We start from the raw sequence: 14,385 nt of genomic DNA, 5'->3' as shown, positions 1-14,385 counted from the left end.
AATTATAAACTCAACCTCTTACATAATTGAACATAATCTTTTAGGTTATTTAGACAAATCAGAATAAAAAATAAAAATACTTGGACAATTTCCTGATATTCAGATTACCTCAGAGTTTTTGGAAGTGCTTGATAAACAATTATTCTCATATATATATATATATATATTGTTTATTTTTCTGTGTGGTGAAAAATAGCGTTCGCACCACGGGCAAAAATGTTTTCCCGTCTCTCAATCTTTTCTAAACTGATGTCTCATTTTCGGCCCTAGGTGCGAAATATACTATTTCGTGTGTGTTGTTGTAAATCGGACAACATTTCTTTCAACAGTTCATTTTCGCGGCGCATTTCCTTGACTGTTTGACAGGATGTTTCACATTTCTTGGTCACTTTCTCAATACTATCTTCAATTTCTAGTTTCGTACCTTCAATATCGGCTTGAAGTTTTGAAGATTTGGCGTCGTTTTTGTCCCATCTTTCGTCTTTTTTCAGCCATGAAGATTGATTCTCCTTCCTGAAGTCTTTGATAGCTTTCAGGATTACGTTCTCCTCATCCTTGATATTACCAGATGTTTCTGTTGAGCACTTCACACAGTTCAATTTTTTGTTTTTGATGATGACACAGAAAAGAATTGGAGAGGATATGATGCTTCATAAGCTCATATTCAGCATGGAATTTCTCCATCGATTTTGATAAATAGTTATGAGCATATATAGCAAAACATTGAAGCAAGCGTGTATTTTTAAATGTCACACCTTAAAGAGAGGATACCTCGAAAACTATAAAGAATATGGAAAAAGTTGTAAGATCAATAATTGGTTACCGTATAGTAGGAAATTATGTAAACTCTAATTTTGTAAAGAATAGTCATGTCCATAAGATGCATAGTTTTCGAGTTATATGTGAGAAAACAAAAAACTGGTACCTTTGAACCAATCCCACCCTCTAAGCACAGGGGGTAGAGGTGGAGACTTTTGATTTTATGTTTACCTACTTCAACCCTAAACAGAGCTGCGGAGTCAAAAATTGTCTTCCAAACTTTTCTCTCTATATAACCCTTCGTTGACTGGACTATATATAGAAATTAGATACTGGCTGAAATATTAATCTCAAGTCAAATAATATTAAATTTGTTATTATGTGTGTGTTACTTTTGTGTTTACCTCATGGTGTGAACCACAGCCCGGCCTTTCACTCTAGGAATTCGATATAATCTTCGTATCCTTAGTATGCCATTTATTTCTGTTTAAGAAATACAAAATTATGCCCTGAATGAAACTAAACTATTAAAACAATACATTTCTAAAATAAGGACCCGTAAATAGGAGTTAAAAATAGTTAAAACCAGTAATAGTTAACCGCTAAATATTTAACAATTGAATAAATGAATGAATTAATTTTATTGTTAATAATTCTAATCAATAAAGTAAATAATATGTCTATTTGATTGATTAAATGAAAATGAATGTTTCAGACTACTGTTGATACTGTTCCTGATGCCAATAATGCAGTGCACATTCCAAAACGTGGCGGTGGGCCACGATCCGACTCAGCTGCCGATTGCTGTCGTCAACCACGACCACTACGACTGCGCCCCCCACCACCACTCCCACCACACCTGCGACTGGGACACGCCCATCAGCTGTCGATTTCTCAGCCACCTGCAGCGCACAACCGATACTCTGCACATTGTCAGTCACAAGTTCAAGTTTCCATTATTCCTTGTTTTCTATGTCCTACAATATTTTGTTTCTGATCAATATTTTCAATTTTTATTAGAGAAACCATGAACAATCCATCTTAATAAAAAAAAATATTCTCAAAATACGGTAATCATTCTGTTTCTCAATTATAAGAATCAATGTAATTTTCCAGTTTTTTTGTGAATATCAATAGATAAACTAATCAATTTTTTCGATATTGTACGTCTACAGTTACACCAAATGTACACCATTCTAATACAACAGCTCAAAATAAAAACTAAACATGATACCTATTTGGATCTAAAATTAATGCAGTTTTTAATGAAAGAGAAAGGTAATAATGAGATTTTTCGAAAACAATTGAACAGATGCATGTGTCTACTATAGGGTATAATAATTTAAAGATGAGAATACCGTATTACAGAATGTTGATTGTGTGGTTTTTACAGATATACATTGGTTTTAGTTTTTATTTTATGACGATTTCCTGTACTCTTCAACAGTTATCAAGAATCCAATAAATTATATGTTTGTCCACAGGTTGATAAACACAACTTACTTGAAGCGGAAAGGGATCTGAAGAGAAACAATGTTTGGGGTCTGCTCTATTTTGCGCCAAACTTTACACAAGCAATCGCTGCCAGATACGTGAACGCATCCGTCCTCAACACACCTGACGACGTTTTCGACATTGGCGCAGTCAATATTCGCTTGGATATGTCAAGTAGGAAAACAATTTGCAATCATCCATACCAAAATAAAACCAAACAATAGAAACTATTTGTCTTTTATTTAATGGAGTAACTAGTACTCCTTTATTATAAGACACAACCAGTTTCGTTTTATTGTAATATTTATATACAGGATTGGTGAAAGTGATGATTTCTTGATCCATTCCGAGCTGCTTTGTATAAACACACTTTTTTATGTACTTGAACACGACATGCAGTCAATTATTAAGTAAATATTAAAAACTTTTACTTACTGACTGGAGTACTTTCAATCGTCTAGCGATCATTTTCAACAGTGTAGACCGGAAATGTTTTGATGGTTAGGAAGATTTGTGGTGTTTATTATGTGATCAAAAAGTTTGTTGGATTTAAAACTCAGCTGTTCATTTAGTATGTTGTTACTGTCTAGGATGGTGGCTTTATAAATTTCAAACTGTTCTGTTGTATTTAATTCATGTCCATTTCTTTTTATTTTCAAAATTGTAAGGTTGGTATCTATGTTATATTTATATCTTTATGCACTCCTACACAAACATATATACCAACCTTACACCAAATAAAAGATACGACCTTAAATAATAATAGATACGACCAAAATAAACAGCTGACTAGAGTGGTCTCTGGTCTCCCTATTGCGTTAATTAATGTACAAGGGAAGTAGAAGCCACAAAGCAGATAGTAGTTTTTGAATTATTCCTACTATGAGTAGCTGAAACGCAAGAATGGGATAGATTAGGTGTTAAATTCTTAGGACCCACATAGCGTCTACTCTGTGAATTCTTTGCTCCCTCAGAAATTTTCTCCAGCTCTTCGTCCCTCACACATGCATCTTCTGGTCACCCGCATAATAATTCGAGGCCGCACTAGTTAACCAAGCTATCGTTCGTAATTAAATGCCCAATAAATCTGCCGAACGAATTTGAGAGCCAGAAAAATTTGCATAGTTAATTTTTCGAACAATTAAACTTCTCGGAAGATAGTCATAAAAGGAAACAGTAACAGTCTGTGCTTTTTTCTTTTCTAGGCCTGAATATTTATTCGGAAACAAGGTGCGGATATATATTTTTTTTGTTTTCACCTTTTTATCTTTGTTTATTACCAACTGGCTGAAAGGAATTTCATCTTTTTACGCTTTTATGCTAGAGGGAAGTTTCGATAAGTGAGCTGGAAACATAAATTAAATGTATTGTTTTCGAAGCGTAATTAGTAAGAGGGTTTCTTTCTTTATGCGAGCAGTAAACATAAATTTGATGCATTGTTAGGGGAGAATACAGTCAGACCGTTGATTATTACATTCTACTTACATAACTTGAAGAAATTTCAGCACGTTCTTTAAAGTACCCACGTAAAAGGTGCGTACAGATATACGCGCCGCGAACATGAGCAATTCACTTTTGCTGACTACATCTGTATTTTTACAGAAACGGTAAGATACAGATATAAAAATCTTGGCATCAGCTGATTAAAAGTGAATTGCTCATGTTCGCGGCGCGTAAATCTGTACGCACCTTTATATCTCAATGAATGGGAAACATTAAGGGGGTAACTTCCCACGGTTAGCTCTGTTCAACACTTAAAGTGCTATTTGATACTAAACACAGAGAAGAAGAATACCTTTTTCTACGTGTCCTGAAACAATTTGAAGTGATTTTGAAGCCAAAACACTAACTCATCCATTTATCATAAGGTATAGAAAGTAATATATAACAATACATTTTCCATAAAATATGAAGAGATTTGAAGAAGACGCAATAATTGAGTAGGGGGAAGAATGAGAATCGAAGACTAATCAGGAACAACATACAGCTTAAGACCACGTCTACAGACAAATAACAAAGCTTATCCTACTTCCTTCTGATTGAACAACAATGTACGTTTTTCAGATATTCTAACCGTAGGTACTGGGCAAGAATATTGTATAGACTATACATTATCCTTGGGTACTGGGTACTCCGAAATAGAGGACTAGTAATATTAATAATAATTCAACTTATTGTTTATTACATTCATGGGAACAAACTACTAGAACGAACATAACATGGTAGAAGCACAAATTCCACTGAACGTTACATTGCAACATTTGTGACTTTATTTTGAATAGAAACCATTATAGTTTTAATAAGTTGAACAAGTTCGGTTAAGTGGGCCTACTCAGGGGGTATAACAAAAAGGTTTTGACATTTCTTTTGAATTTCCAATCTAAGACCTGATATCAGCGATGTCAGGTATTCAGGAATTCAGCGAGATCGGATGATCAAAAATAATGAGAATAATTAACTCGAACTACTCCATTTGAATTTGGAAATAATTGAGAATAAGATAATTGAGAATCTAAAATCAAACTTTGCATAGATGGGGCGGAGCTCCTGAAATTTTTACATATATGGGACTTGTGGCAGTTGATAGAGCTTATCGATGACTATTTTAGGTATTTTAACTATTGAAAATAATGAGAATAATTAACTCGAACTATTCCATTTGAATTTGGAAATAATTGAGAATAAGATAATTGAGAATCTAAAATCAAACTTTGCATAGATGGGGCGGAGCTCCTGAAATTTTTACATATATGGGACTTGTGGCAGTTGATAGAGCTTATCGATGACTATTTTAGGTATTTTAACTTTAATCAAAATCGTTGGAGACGTTTTCGAGAAAATCGCGAAAAACCCTGTTTTTGACAAAATTTTCGCCATTTTAGCCGCCATCTTGAATCGCATTTCATCGAAATTGTTCGTGTCCGATCCTTATATTGTAAGAGCCTTACGTTCCAAATATCAAGTCATTCCGTCAATTGGGTGATGAGATATCGTGTACACAGATGCACATACACTCATACACACACACATACAGACCAATACCCAAAAACCACTTTTTTGGACTAGAAAATGAGGTACCTTAATTTTTTTCGGAAAGCAATACTTTCCTTACCTATGGTAATAGGGCAAGGAAAGTAACAATGACAAAACAACTTAATCATAAAATGATTGGAAACGAAAAAACAGGCTTATAGCCTTACTGTTCCATTCCCGAATTTTGATTGCATATTAGTCCAAAAGAGGTTATGATCCTTCAGCAGTTTTAAACACATACATTTTGATCCCAAAATAATCACATAAAATTTTGAATTTAGAATATTAATATAGGAAATTAACTGAAACAATCTGCTGTATATAGTAGATCAAGTCAAAAACTTGAAAAATAATGAACAAACATTGAAATTTTTGAGCCTACTATCTTAGGATAGGAGACATTTTAAAATCAAACAATTTATTTCTCTAATTCAGAAAACTTCATCTGTCAGTCTGTCTTGGCTGTCAGTCACTTTTTTCGAAGTTTTCCATAAAGTTATTTAAATTCTGTACCATATTTATTGTAAAAATTATCATATCGCTCAAGATACCAAAACTGATCTAACCCGTTTAGAAAGGTATACCTACACCAAGAATTTTAAAATTACTTCTCGATAATGTATTTTTTGTAAATTACATCTAATGTAGTAGCTGTTTTCAAGAATGATCATGACACCGTGAATAAATATTATCTGTGGAGAGAGTTGCACAAATCTGTACTTGCAACAAGTAGATAATCGAGTGAGATTTAAAAATTGCTGTCGTATTATGTTTGTATTCAAAACAATTTTTATGATTCAAATGAACCATTTTTGCTTCAATTCTACTCTGCAGTATGAGTGAAAAGTCCGAGAACGGCTTAATATCTCATTCACAAAGGTAATTTGACGGTTGGTGTGATTGGGGATCCTGCTCAAATTGAAAATACTACTTTACTATGACTTTGAAAATCTGGTCCGCCATGTTGATGCAACTTGATTTTTTTAAATAGGAGGGTGGTCATGCATGATTTCGATACAGAATTCCAAGAAAAAAAGGAATGGCGAAAACTGCATATTGATATCCCAAACCGTTTCGAAGATATTCACATTATTAATCAATACTATTCAAAGCAGAAAGGAGAGAAAAAAATATGAGAACAGCATAGTATCTCATGAAAAATGTAATTCCAAGGGTGTGATTGGGGATCCTAATCAAATTGGAAATACTACTTTGACTTTAAAAATCTGGTCCGCCATCTTGGATGTATGATGCAACTACCATGCAAATCAGAAATGAAATACATAAATCTTATTGATTAATAATGTGAATATCTTCTAAACGGTTTGAGATATCGATGATCGGTTTTCATCATTCATTTTTTCTTGAAATTCCGTATTGAAATCATGTATCGCATGACAACCTTCCTATTAAAAAAATTAAGTTGCATTCAATATGGCGGACCAGATTTCATAGTAAAGTATTATTTTCAATTTGAGTAGGATCCCCAATCACACTCACCTTGGAATCACATTTCTTATGAGATACTAATCCGTTCTATCCTTTCTTCTTTGAATAGTATTGATTAATTTGAATATCTTCAAAACGGTTTGAGATGTCAATGTATGCAGTTTTGGCAATTCCTTTTTTTCTTGGAATTCCGTATCGAAATCATGTATCACATGACCACCTTCCTATTTAAAAAAGTCATAGTAAAGTAGATTTTTTCAATTTGAGTTGGTTCCCCAATCATACCCACTGTCAAATTACCTTTGTGTATGAAATATTAAGTCGTTCTCGGAATTTTCATCCACTTTGTATATCAACAAAATTAGTTTGTTAGTTTTCTTTTGTTGTTCAATGTTGAATGTAATAAATTATGCATGGAGTATTCTAAGAATCAACATTTTTTATGTTTGTACAGATCATGTGGTTGCAAATATCATGAGAATGGATCTGTCCAGCACTTTAATTGATTTCTTGAAGGAGCTATTCCATGAATGCAATTGGCCAGACACAGTAGTTCAGTTGCCAATGCGAGTAAGTATTCTCAACATTAACATTTCACCATAATTCAGTTAAACATTGATTGTAAGAAATGATAATGTATTTTCAACAGTTCATAGAAAGGCTTTATTAGTAATATTCAAGAATGACATATACGGTAATTATTAAATTGGATTTGAGAGTAGAGGAAAATGAGCAAAGCAGGCCAGGTTGGTGGATGGAGTAAGATGGATCACTGGTATGGGAGAATGTGGCGAATCTTGATCATTGGAACAGGAGTTAATAGCAAAGCCTGCAACATACACAAAATCATTTTTTATCAACTAAATATTTGTCTCGAAATCTATTTCAAATCACTTTTCTCACAGGGTACAGCGATGGGCTCCAGGATGGCACCATCCTTTGCAAACCTATTCATGGGCCTCCTTGAATAAGATTTCCTTTCCAAACAAACCCTATCCCCCCTGATATGGCTCCGTTTCATTGACGACATATTCCTCATATGGCCTCATGGACATGATACCTTCTCCCACTCTTCCTCAATCAACTCAACTCCAACTACTCTGTCTCCTTCACCTGTATAATGTTTATACTTTAATATGATTATTTGGAGTACTCGTTAATAAAAGACAGTTAAACACTTGATTCTTTATTGACTTATTACTTTTAACTCACAAAAATACTTTACAAAACTAGACCACCCGACTGGCTTAATACAAAGACTTCACTCCATTGCTTTTCTGACGTCATGAGCAGGATGCCCAACACTAAGGAACTTTAAAGACTGGGTACAGTAGCCATTTTGAGTCTTAGCAAAGCATTCGTTTCAATGGCTTGTATGGCTTTGCTTTGACAGTGGTGATTATATTTTGATATTTTTAATAATTCTAATTCATTATGGTAGGGTGCTCGGCAATAAATTGTGCCAATAAAACAGATTTAATAAGGGTTTCGTTCGTTTAGATTTCCTACAGATGAAGAAATAAAGGCAATTTGGCTTTAGATTTATTACTCTAAATTGAAAGCATTTTCTATTTTACTAATTGATTATCTAAAAACAATATTACATTAATAATTGACAATTATAATGTGAACTTACAAACTGTAGGCTACCATACCTATTATAAGGTACCTAATATAGGTAAGCAGGGGTGCCCAGCCCCCCCAAGGCCAATGGCGCATGCCCCCCCCCCCAATTCAAGTGTAATTCCCCCCCAATCCATGTGTAATGACCTCCCCCCAAAGTACCCCAACTCCCAACTCTTTAGTTTTTAACATTAGTCAGTGTATGACAATAAAATTCACATCTTAAGGTGCTTACAGATATACGCGCCGCGAACATGAGCAATTCACTTTTAATCAGCTGATGCCAAGCTTTTTATATCTGTATTTTACCGTTTCTGTAAAAATACAGATATAATCAGCTGATTAAAAGTGAATTGCTCATGTTCGCGGCGCGTATATCTGTACGCACCTCTACATTCTAATCTTCCAAAGGACATTATTTACCTTTGGTCTTGTGAGGAATTCTTTCTGTTTTCATAATATTGTAAAAATATATACCATCGTTTCTTATCTCTTTAAAATAGAAATAAAGTATCTTTTTGATATTATTTTTGAGACTAGCAGTGCACCCGTTCTTGTTCGGGAGGACTAGAAAGAACTTCATTACATCAGGAAAAACTACATGACACATATTTTAATAGGATATTAAAAGATAAGTAAGGGAGGCTTTGCTTTTTAAATGTTAAGGTTACTTATAAAAAGTTGAATAATAATATCATTGATAATTCTTTATTGCAAAAGAATATTGCATAGCAATCTTGGTAAACATTCATACAAATTTGGAACGATTTTATTCATACAATATATAATGTCGGCAAGTTTAGGTATTCTAAATCCTATACTATTAAACGAGCAATTTCTGTTTAGATGTTTAAATTTTTAGATGTTTATATGTTTGTATTTCACCGGATCTCGAAAACGGCTCTAACGATTCTCACGAAATTCAGAACATAGTAGGTTTATAATATGAAAATTCGATTACACTAGGTCTCATCCCTGGGGAAACTCGCTGAAGGACATTAAAAGAATTTATTCATCCTTGGAAAAACAGCTGATAATTTCGGCGTCTGTTGATGATGGAAGTGAGTGAGCGAGTGCATGTGTGTGGGACTGAGACAAAATTATGACTCAGCTGTTGAACTTTTGTACATAATTCAATCAGGTACTTAGTGACAGTTGTACAAAAGCCGGTTAAATTTTAATCCTGATTAATTCCAGTAGAACCAATCGGATAAGCTATCTTTTTGAGATTGTCTCCTGTAATTTGGTTCACGTGACATGAATCAGGATTAAAATTTAACATGCTTTTGTGAGAGAAATTTTTGCATTCCTCTGCGAATTAATCTCAATCCACTGTGATTAGATAGAACCTTTCTGTATGAACTATGAATATTTATTATAATTTCTTCTTTCGTAATAATTTTTATATACTTTTGTAGGTAGGTACTCTAGAGCGGAGCTCGGTGCCCCGATATTTATCATGAATTGGAATAGGTTGTCACTGATGTTGTGTTGTTGGTAGTATTTACTTTTTAACATTACAGGAGTAAATAACACAAGTCGAACAAAATGTATCTTTAAATGGTTTGGTTTTTGGAATAAAGATATCATCTGAACAAGTACATTTTGTAAATTCTATCTATTAATACCAAATATCGCGGCACCGAGCTTTGCTCGTTATTTATTCATTGATAAACAGATTTATTTCATTGATAATCATTTCTTTAAAATGATTGGGGAAGTACTAACAGACACAGCCCAAAATTGTTACTTACCCGAATTTTGATTTATTCACTACGAAAAATATATTTCGTCTGTGATTTATTCACAGACGAAATCATCATCTGTTTTTCCAAGGATGAATTATCCTCTTCATGTCCTTCAGAGAGTTTTCTCAGGGATGAGACCTAGTGCAATCGAATTTTGATATCATAAACCTACTATATTCCGAATTTCGTGAAAATCGTTAGAGCCGTTTCCGAGATCCGTTGAACATAAATAACCAGATAGCCAGATAACCAGATATAGAAATAGAAAAATATAAACAGATATACATAAATTGCTCGCTATTATAATAGGATAACAACTTATAGTCCAGTCAAATGGTCGTTTTTCAGGAAACAGCCCCGAAATAGTTTTTTTCGATGGTTCTATATTTTGGGGCGCTGAATTCTAATCTGAAATTTGCTGACACACCAGAAGGCGACTTCACCCCAAAATTTTCGATTTTTTCAATTTGAGTTGGTTCCCCAATCATACCCACTGTCAAATTACCTTTGTGTATGAAATATTAAGTCGTTCTCGGAATTTTCATCCACTTTGTATATCAACAAAATTAGTTTGTTAGTTTTCTTTTGTTGTTCAATGTTGAATGTAATAAATTATGCATGGAGTATTCTAAGAATCAACATTTTTTATGTTTGTACAGATCATGTGGTTGCAAATATCATGAGAATGGATCTGTCCAGCACTTTAATTGATTTCTTGAAGGAGCTATTCCATGAATGCAATTGGCCAGACACAGTAGTTCAGTTGCCAATGCGAGTAAGTATTCTCAACATTAACATTTCACCATAATTCAGTTAAACATTGATTGTAAGAAATGATAATGTATTTTCAACAGTTCATAGAAAGGTTTTATTAGTAATATTCAAGAATGACATATACGGTAATTATTAAATTGGATTTGAGAGTAGAGGAAAATGAGCAAAGCAGGTCAGGTTGGTGGATGGAGTAAGATGGATCACTGGTATGGGAGAATGTGGCGAGTCTTGATCATTGGAACAGGAGTTAATAGCAAAGCCTGCAACATACACAAAAACATTTTTTATCAACTAAATATTTGTCTCGAAATCTATTTCAAATCACTTTTCTCACAGGGTACAGCGATGGGCTCCAGGATGGCACCATCCTTTGCAAACCTATTCATGGGCCTCCTTGAACAAGATTTCCTTTCCAAACAAACCCTATCCCACCTGATATGGCTCCGTTTCATTGACGACATATTCCTCATATGGCCTCATGGACATGATACCCTCTCCCACTCTTCCTCAATCAACTCAACTCCAACTACTCTGTCTCCTTCACCTGTATAATGTTTATACTTTAATATGATTATTTGGAGTACTCGTTAATAAAAGACAGTTAAACACTTGATTCTTTATTGACTTATTACTTTTAACTCACAAAAATACTTTACAAAACTAGACCACCCGACTGGCTTAATACAAAGACTTCACTCCATTGCTTTTCTGACGTCATGAGCAGGATGCCCAACACAAAGGAACTTTAAAGACTGGGTACACGCAGTCGCCATTTTGAGTCTTAGCATAGCATTCGTTTCAATGGCTTGTATTGCTTTGCTTTGACAGTGGTGATTATATTTTGATATTTTTAATAATTCTAATTCATTATGGTAGGGTGCTCGGCAATAAATTGTGCCAATAAAACAGATTTAATAAGGGTTTCGTTTGTTTAGATTTTCTACAGATGAAAAAATAAAGGCAATTTGGCTTTAGATTTATTACTCTAAATTGAAAGCATTTTCTATTTTACTAATTGATTATCTAAAAACAATATTACATTAATAATTGACAATTATAATGTGAACTTACAAACTGTAGGCTACCATACCTATTATAAGGTACCTAATATAGGTAAGTGTTGAAGCTGAGCAGTAGCTTGGTTTACAATATTATCACTAGTTTATAGGCTTACTTACAAATTCTCCTTGATATCATGAACTCTATAATGAATATTAATATTGTCTTCAAAAAATACCAATCCTAGTGGCTAAGAAGACTCACTATTACAATACACTTGTAACAGAAAGTCTTTCAAGCTTGTGCAAGCTACAGTAGTATTATAACCTAGGCCTATATCTTTTTCTCAACCAAAATCGGACTGATATGAATAATATTCACTGGCCTACTGTGGTATTGGTGATTTTTACATCTAATAATAATCTATGCAGTAGTGAGTAGATTATTAATTATGATTGATAGAAACTTTTCCCTGAAGACTGCGCCATTCGAAAACTAATAAATGTTGAGGCACAGGGTTGAAGTACTACAGCTGGTCTAGTTTTGTACGGTACCGGGTTTTGTTTAATTAAATACAAATCATTTCATTTTGTTTATTTATTTATTACATTTCCAACGGTATAAACCAATTTCAAAAGAATACAATAGTAACAAGATAAACAAAAATAACAAGACAAATATAAATATGAGATACATAACATGAAGACTGTGTATTGTTTGTTCTGAACAATACGTTCATTTTTTGAATGTATCCTTGTTGGAAAAATATTCTCATCAATTTATTATGAGCCACTTCAGTTCTTCAGTGATGTCAATGTAAATTCTGTCCAAAACCATACAACATAGCGTATACGGATATAATTCAAATTTGGCTCCTTCTTCTGTGACTCAAAATGGCGACTACGCGTACCTGGTATTTATAGTTCCCTACCCAACACTACACTGCTCCCCCCTTTAATTGACAAGACTTCAAAACTTTCAAGACTAAGACATTTTAAATAATACATGTTTATAAGACTGAAACTTCACATAAGACAATTTCCAATAAAGACGTTATCGTAAATACTAGACTATACTCATGACAGACATTCATATACTCATAATAATTGATTATATGACAAACAAAACGACATACTTAAGATATAACCGATAGTACAGCTTTTTTTATTGATATACAGACCAAATTGACTGACTAACTTGATTGACTTTCAACTACACAAGACATATTAACTTCTAACATAACATATCAATACTAAACAATAAAAAGACATTACAACATTTTTGGTTGAGCAACAAATCCATAATTACCAGAAATTCGAATCAGAGTATCTATTTGGCCTTCTGATCACTCTTTGTGACCTCCTGACTTGACCATCATTATCCACTCTATTATCATTGTTATCTACCGCATTCCTTTCCTCATTATTCACACTATTTCTTTCTCCCCTTACACCCGTTTCAAGATCAATACTTGGTACTGTTGCCGCTAATGCTTTGCTCAACTTAGCATTCTCATAAAACTCCCTGAGTTGATTGACATGGACTTTGAAAACTACATTATTAGCTAGCTTGACCAAATACACAAAATTACTTATCCTCTCAACAACTCTACCTAGTTCATACTTGACACCATAACTATCATTTTTTTATTACAATTAATCCATACAATTTGATCTCTATGATATTTTGGGACCGGTTTCTTGAACACATTATTTTTAATATTCTGATTTTCAATACTCCGACTTTCCACCAAATCATCTTTGAAAGTAACAGTCTTTTTCAAATTTTTCAGTGGTACTTTTGTTTCAAAATTCAATATGACACAATAAATCACATTGGTGATTTACCCGTAACAGAAGAAGGAGTACTTCTATACGCAAATAAACAATCAAACAGCAAATCATGTGGGCTTATTTGCATTTTCTTTTTAATCTTGTCCAGATTAAACTTGTACAATAGAATTTTGAAGGTTTGCACACTATGCTCTGCCAGACCATTTGATTGCGGCGAATACGGAGGTGAATAAATCAATTTAATTCCCTTCCATTGACAAAAATCTTTCATTTCATGTGAACTAAAAGGTGGTCCATTATCACAGACCAAAGTACGTGGAAATGAAAATCTAGAAAACATTTCAGCTAATTTTGACAATACCGAGCGGAAATCACTTCTGTCTTTCAAAATAGTATATTTCGCACCTAGAGCAGAAAATGAGATTTTTCCAGCTCGAAATCGGTTTTCAAGTCCGAGGCCGTAGGCCGAGGACTAGAAAAGATTGAGAGCGAACGATATTTTTCGCCACACTACAGGTATTGCTGACAAAATAAATAAAGAATACAAAATAAAGAATACTCGTTAAGCTATCGTACCTATCTCTTGATTTTAGTGGTAGAAGATTTGCAGTCAGGATTTCGGATTCTTTTAAAATTTCACTTGGAATACCACAGTCATCTTCAAGCATTTTTGAAAATTCGGAATGCACTAATCAACAATAAATAATTGAATA

The 14,385-nt window shown here is 33.6% G+C and overlaps 1 protein-coding gene across 2 annotated transcripts in view; it reads left to right on the top strand.

The window, feature by feature from the left end:
* Nucleotides 1-14,385, top strand: part of LOC111062784 (ABC transporter G family member 23) — a 95,667-nt gene that overhangs the window by 65,950 nt on the left and 15,332 nt on the right. For both annotated transcript variants that reach the window (XM_039430553.1, XM_039430554.1), the window contains exons 9-11: nt 1,475-1,691; nt 2,244-2,427; nt 7,190-7,305. In XM_039430553.1, coding sequence (XP_039286487.1) covers nt 1,475-1,691; nt 2,244-2,427; nt 7,190-7,305 — 517 coding nt within the window. The remainder of the gene's footprint in view (nt 1-1,474; nt 1,692-2,243; nt 2,428-7,189; nt 7,306-14,385) is intronic.

This window comes from Nilaparvata lugens, chromosome 6, assembly GCF_014356525.2.
Source record: "Nilaparvata lugens isolate BPH chromosome 6, ASM1435652v1, whole genome shotgun sequence".
In the NCBI taxonomy this organism is placed as follows: Eukaryota; Metazoa; Arthropoda; class Insecta; order Hemiptera; family Delphacidae; genus Nilaparvata; species Nilaparvata lugens.
The sequence above is the reverse complement of the archived record's forward strand: the minus strand, read 5'-3'. Positions and strand labels throughout refer to the sequence as shown.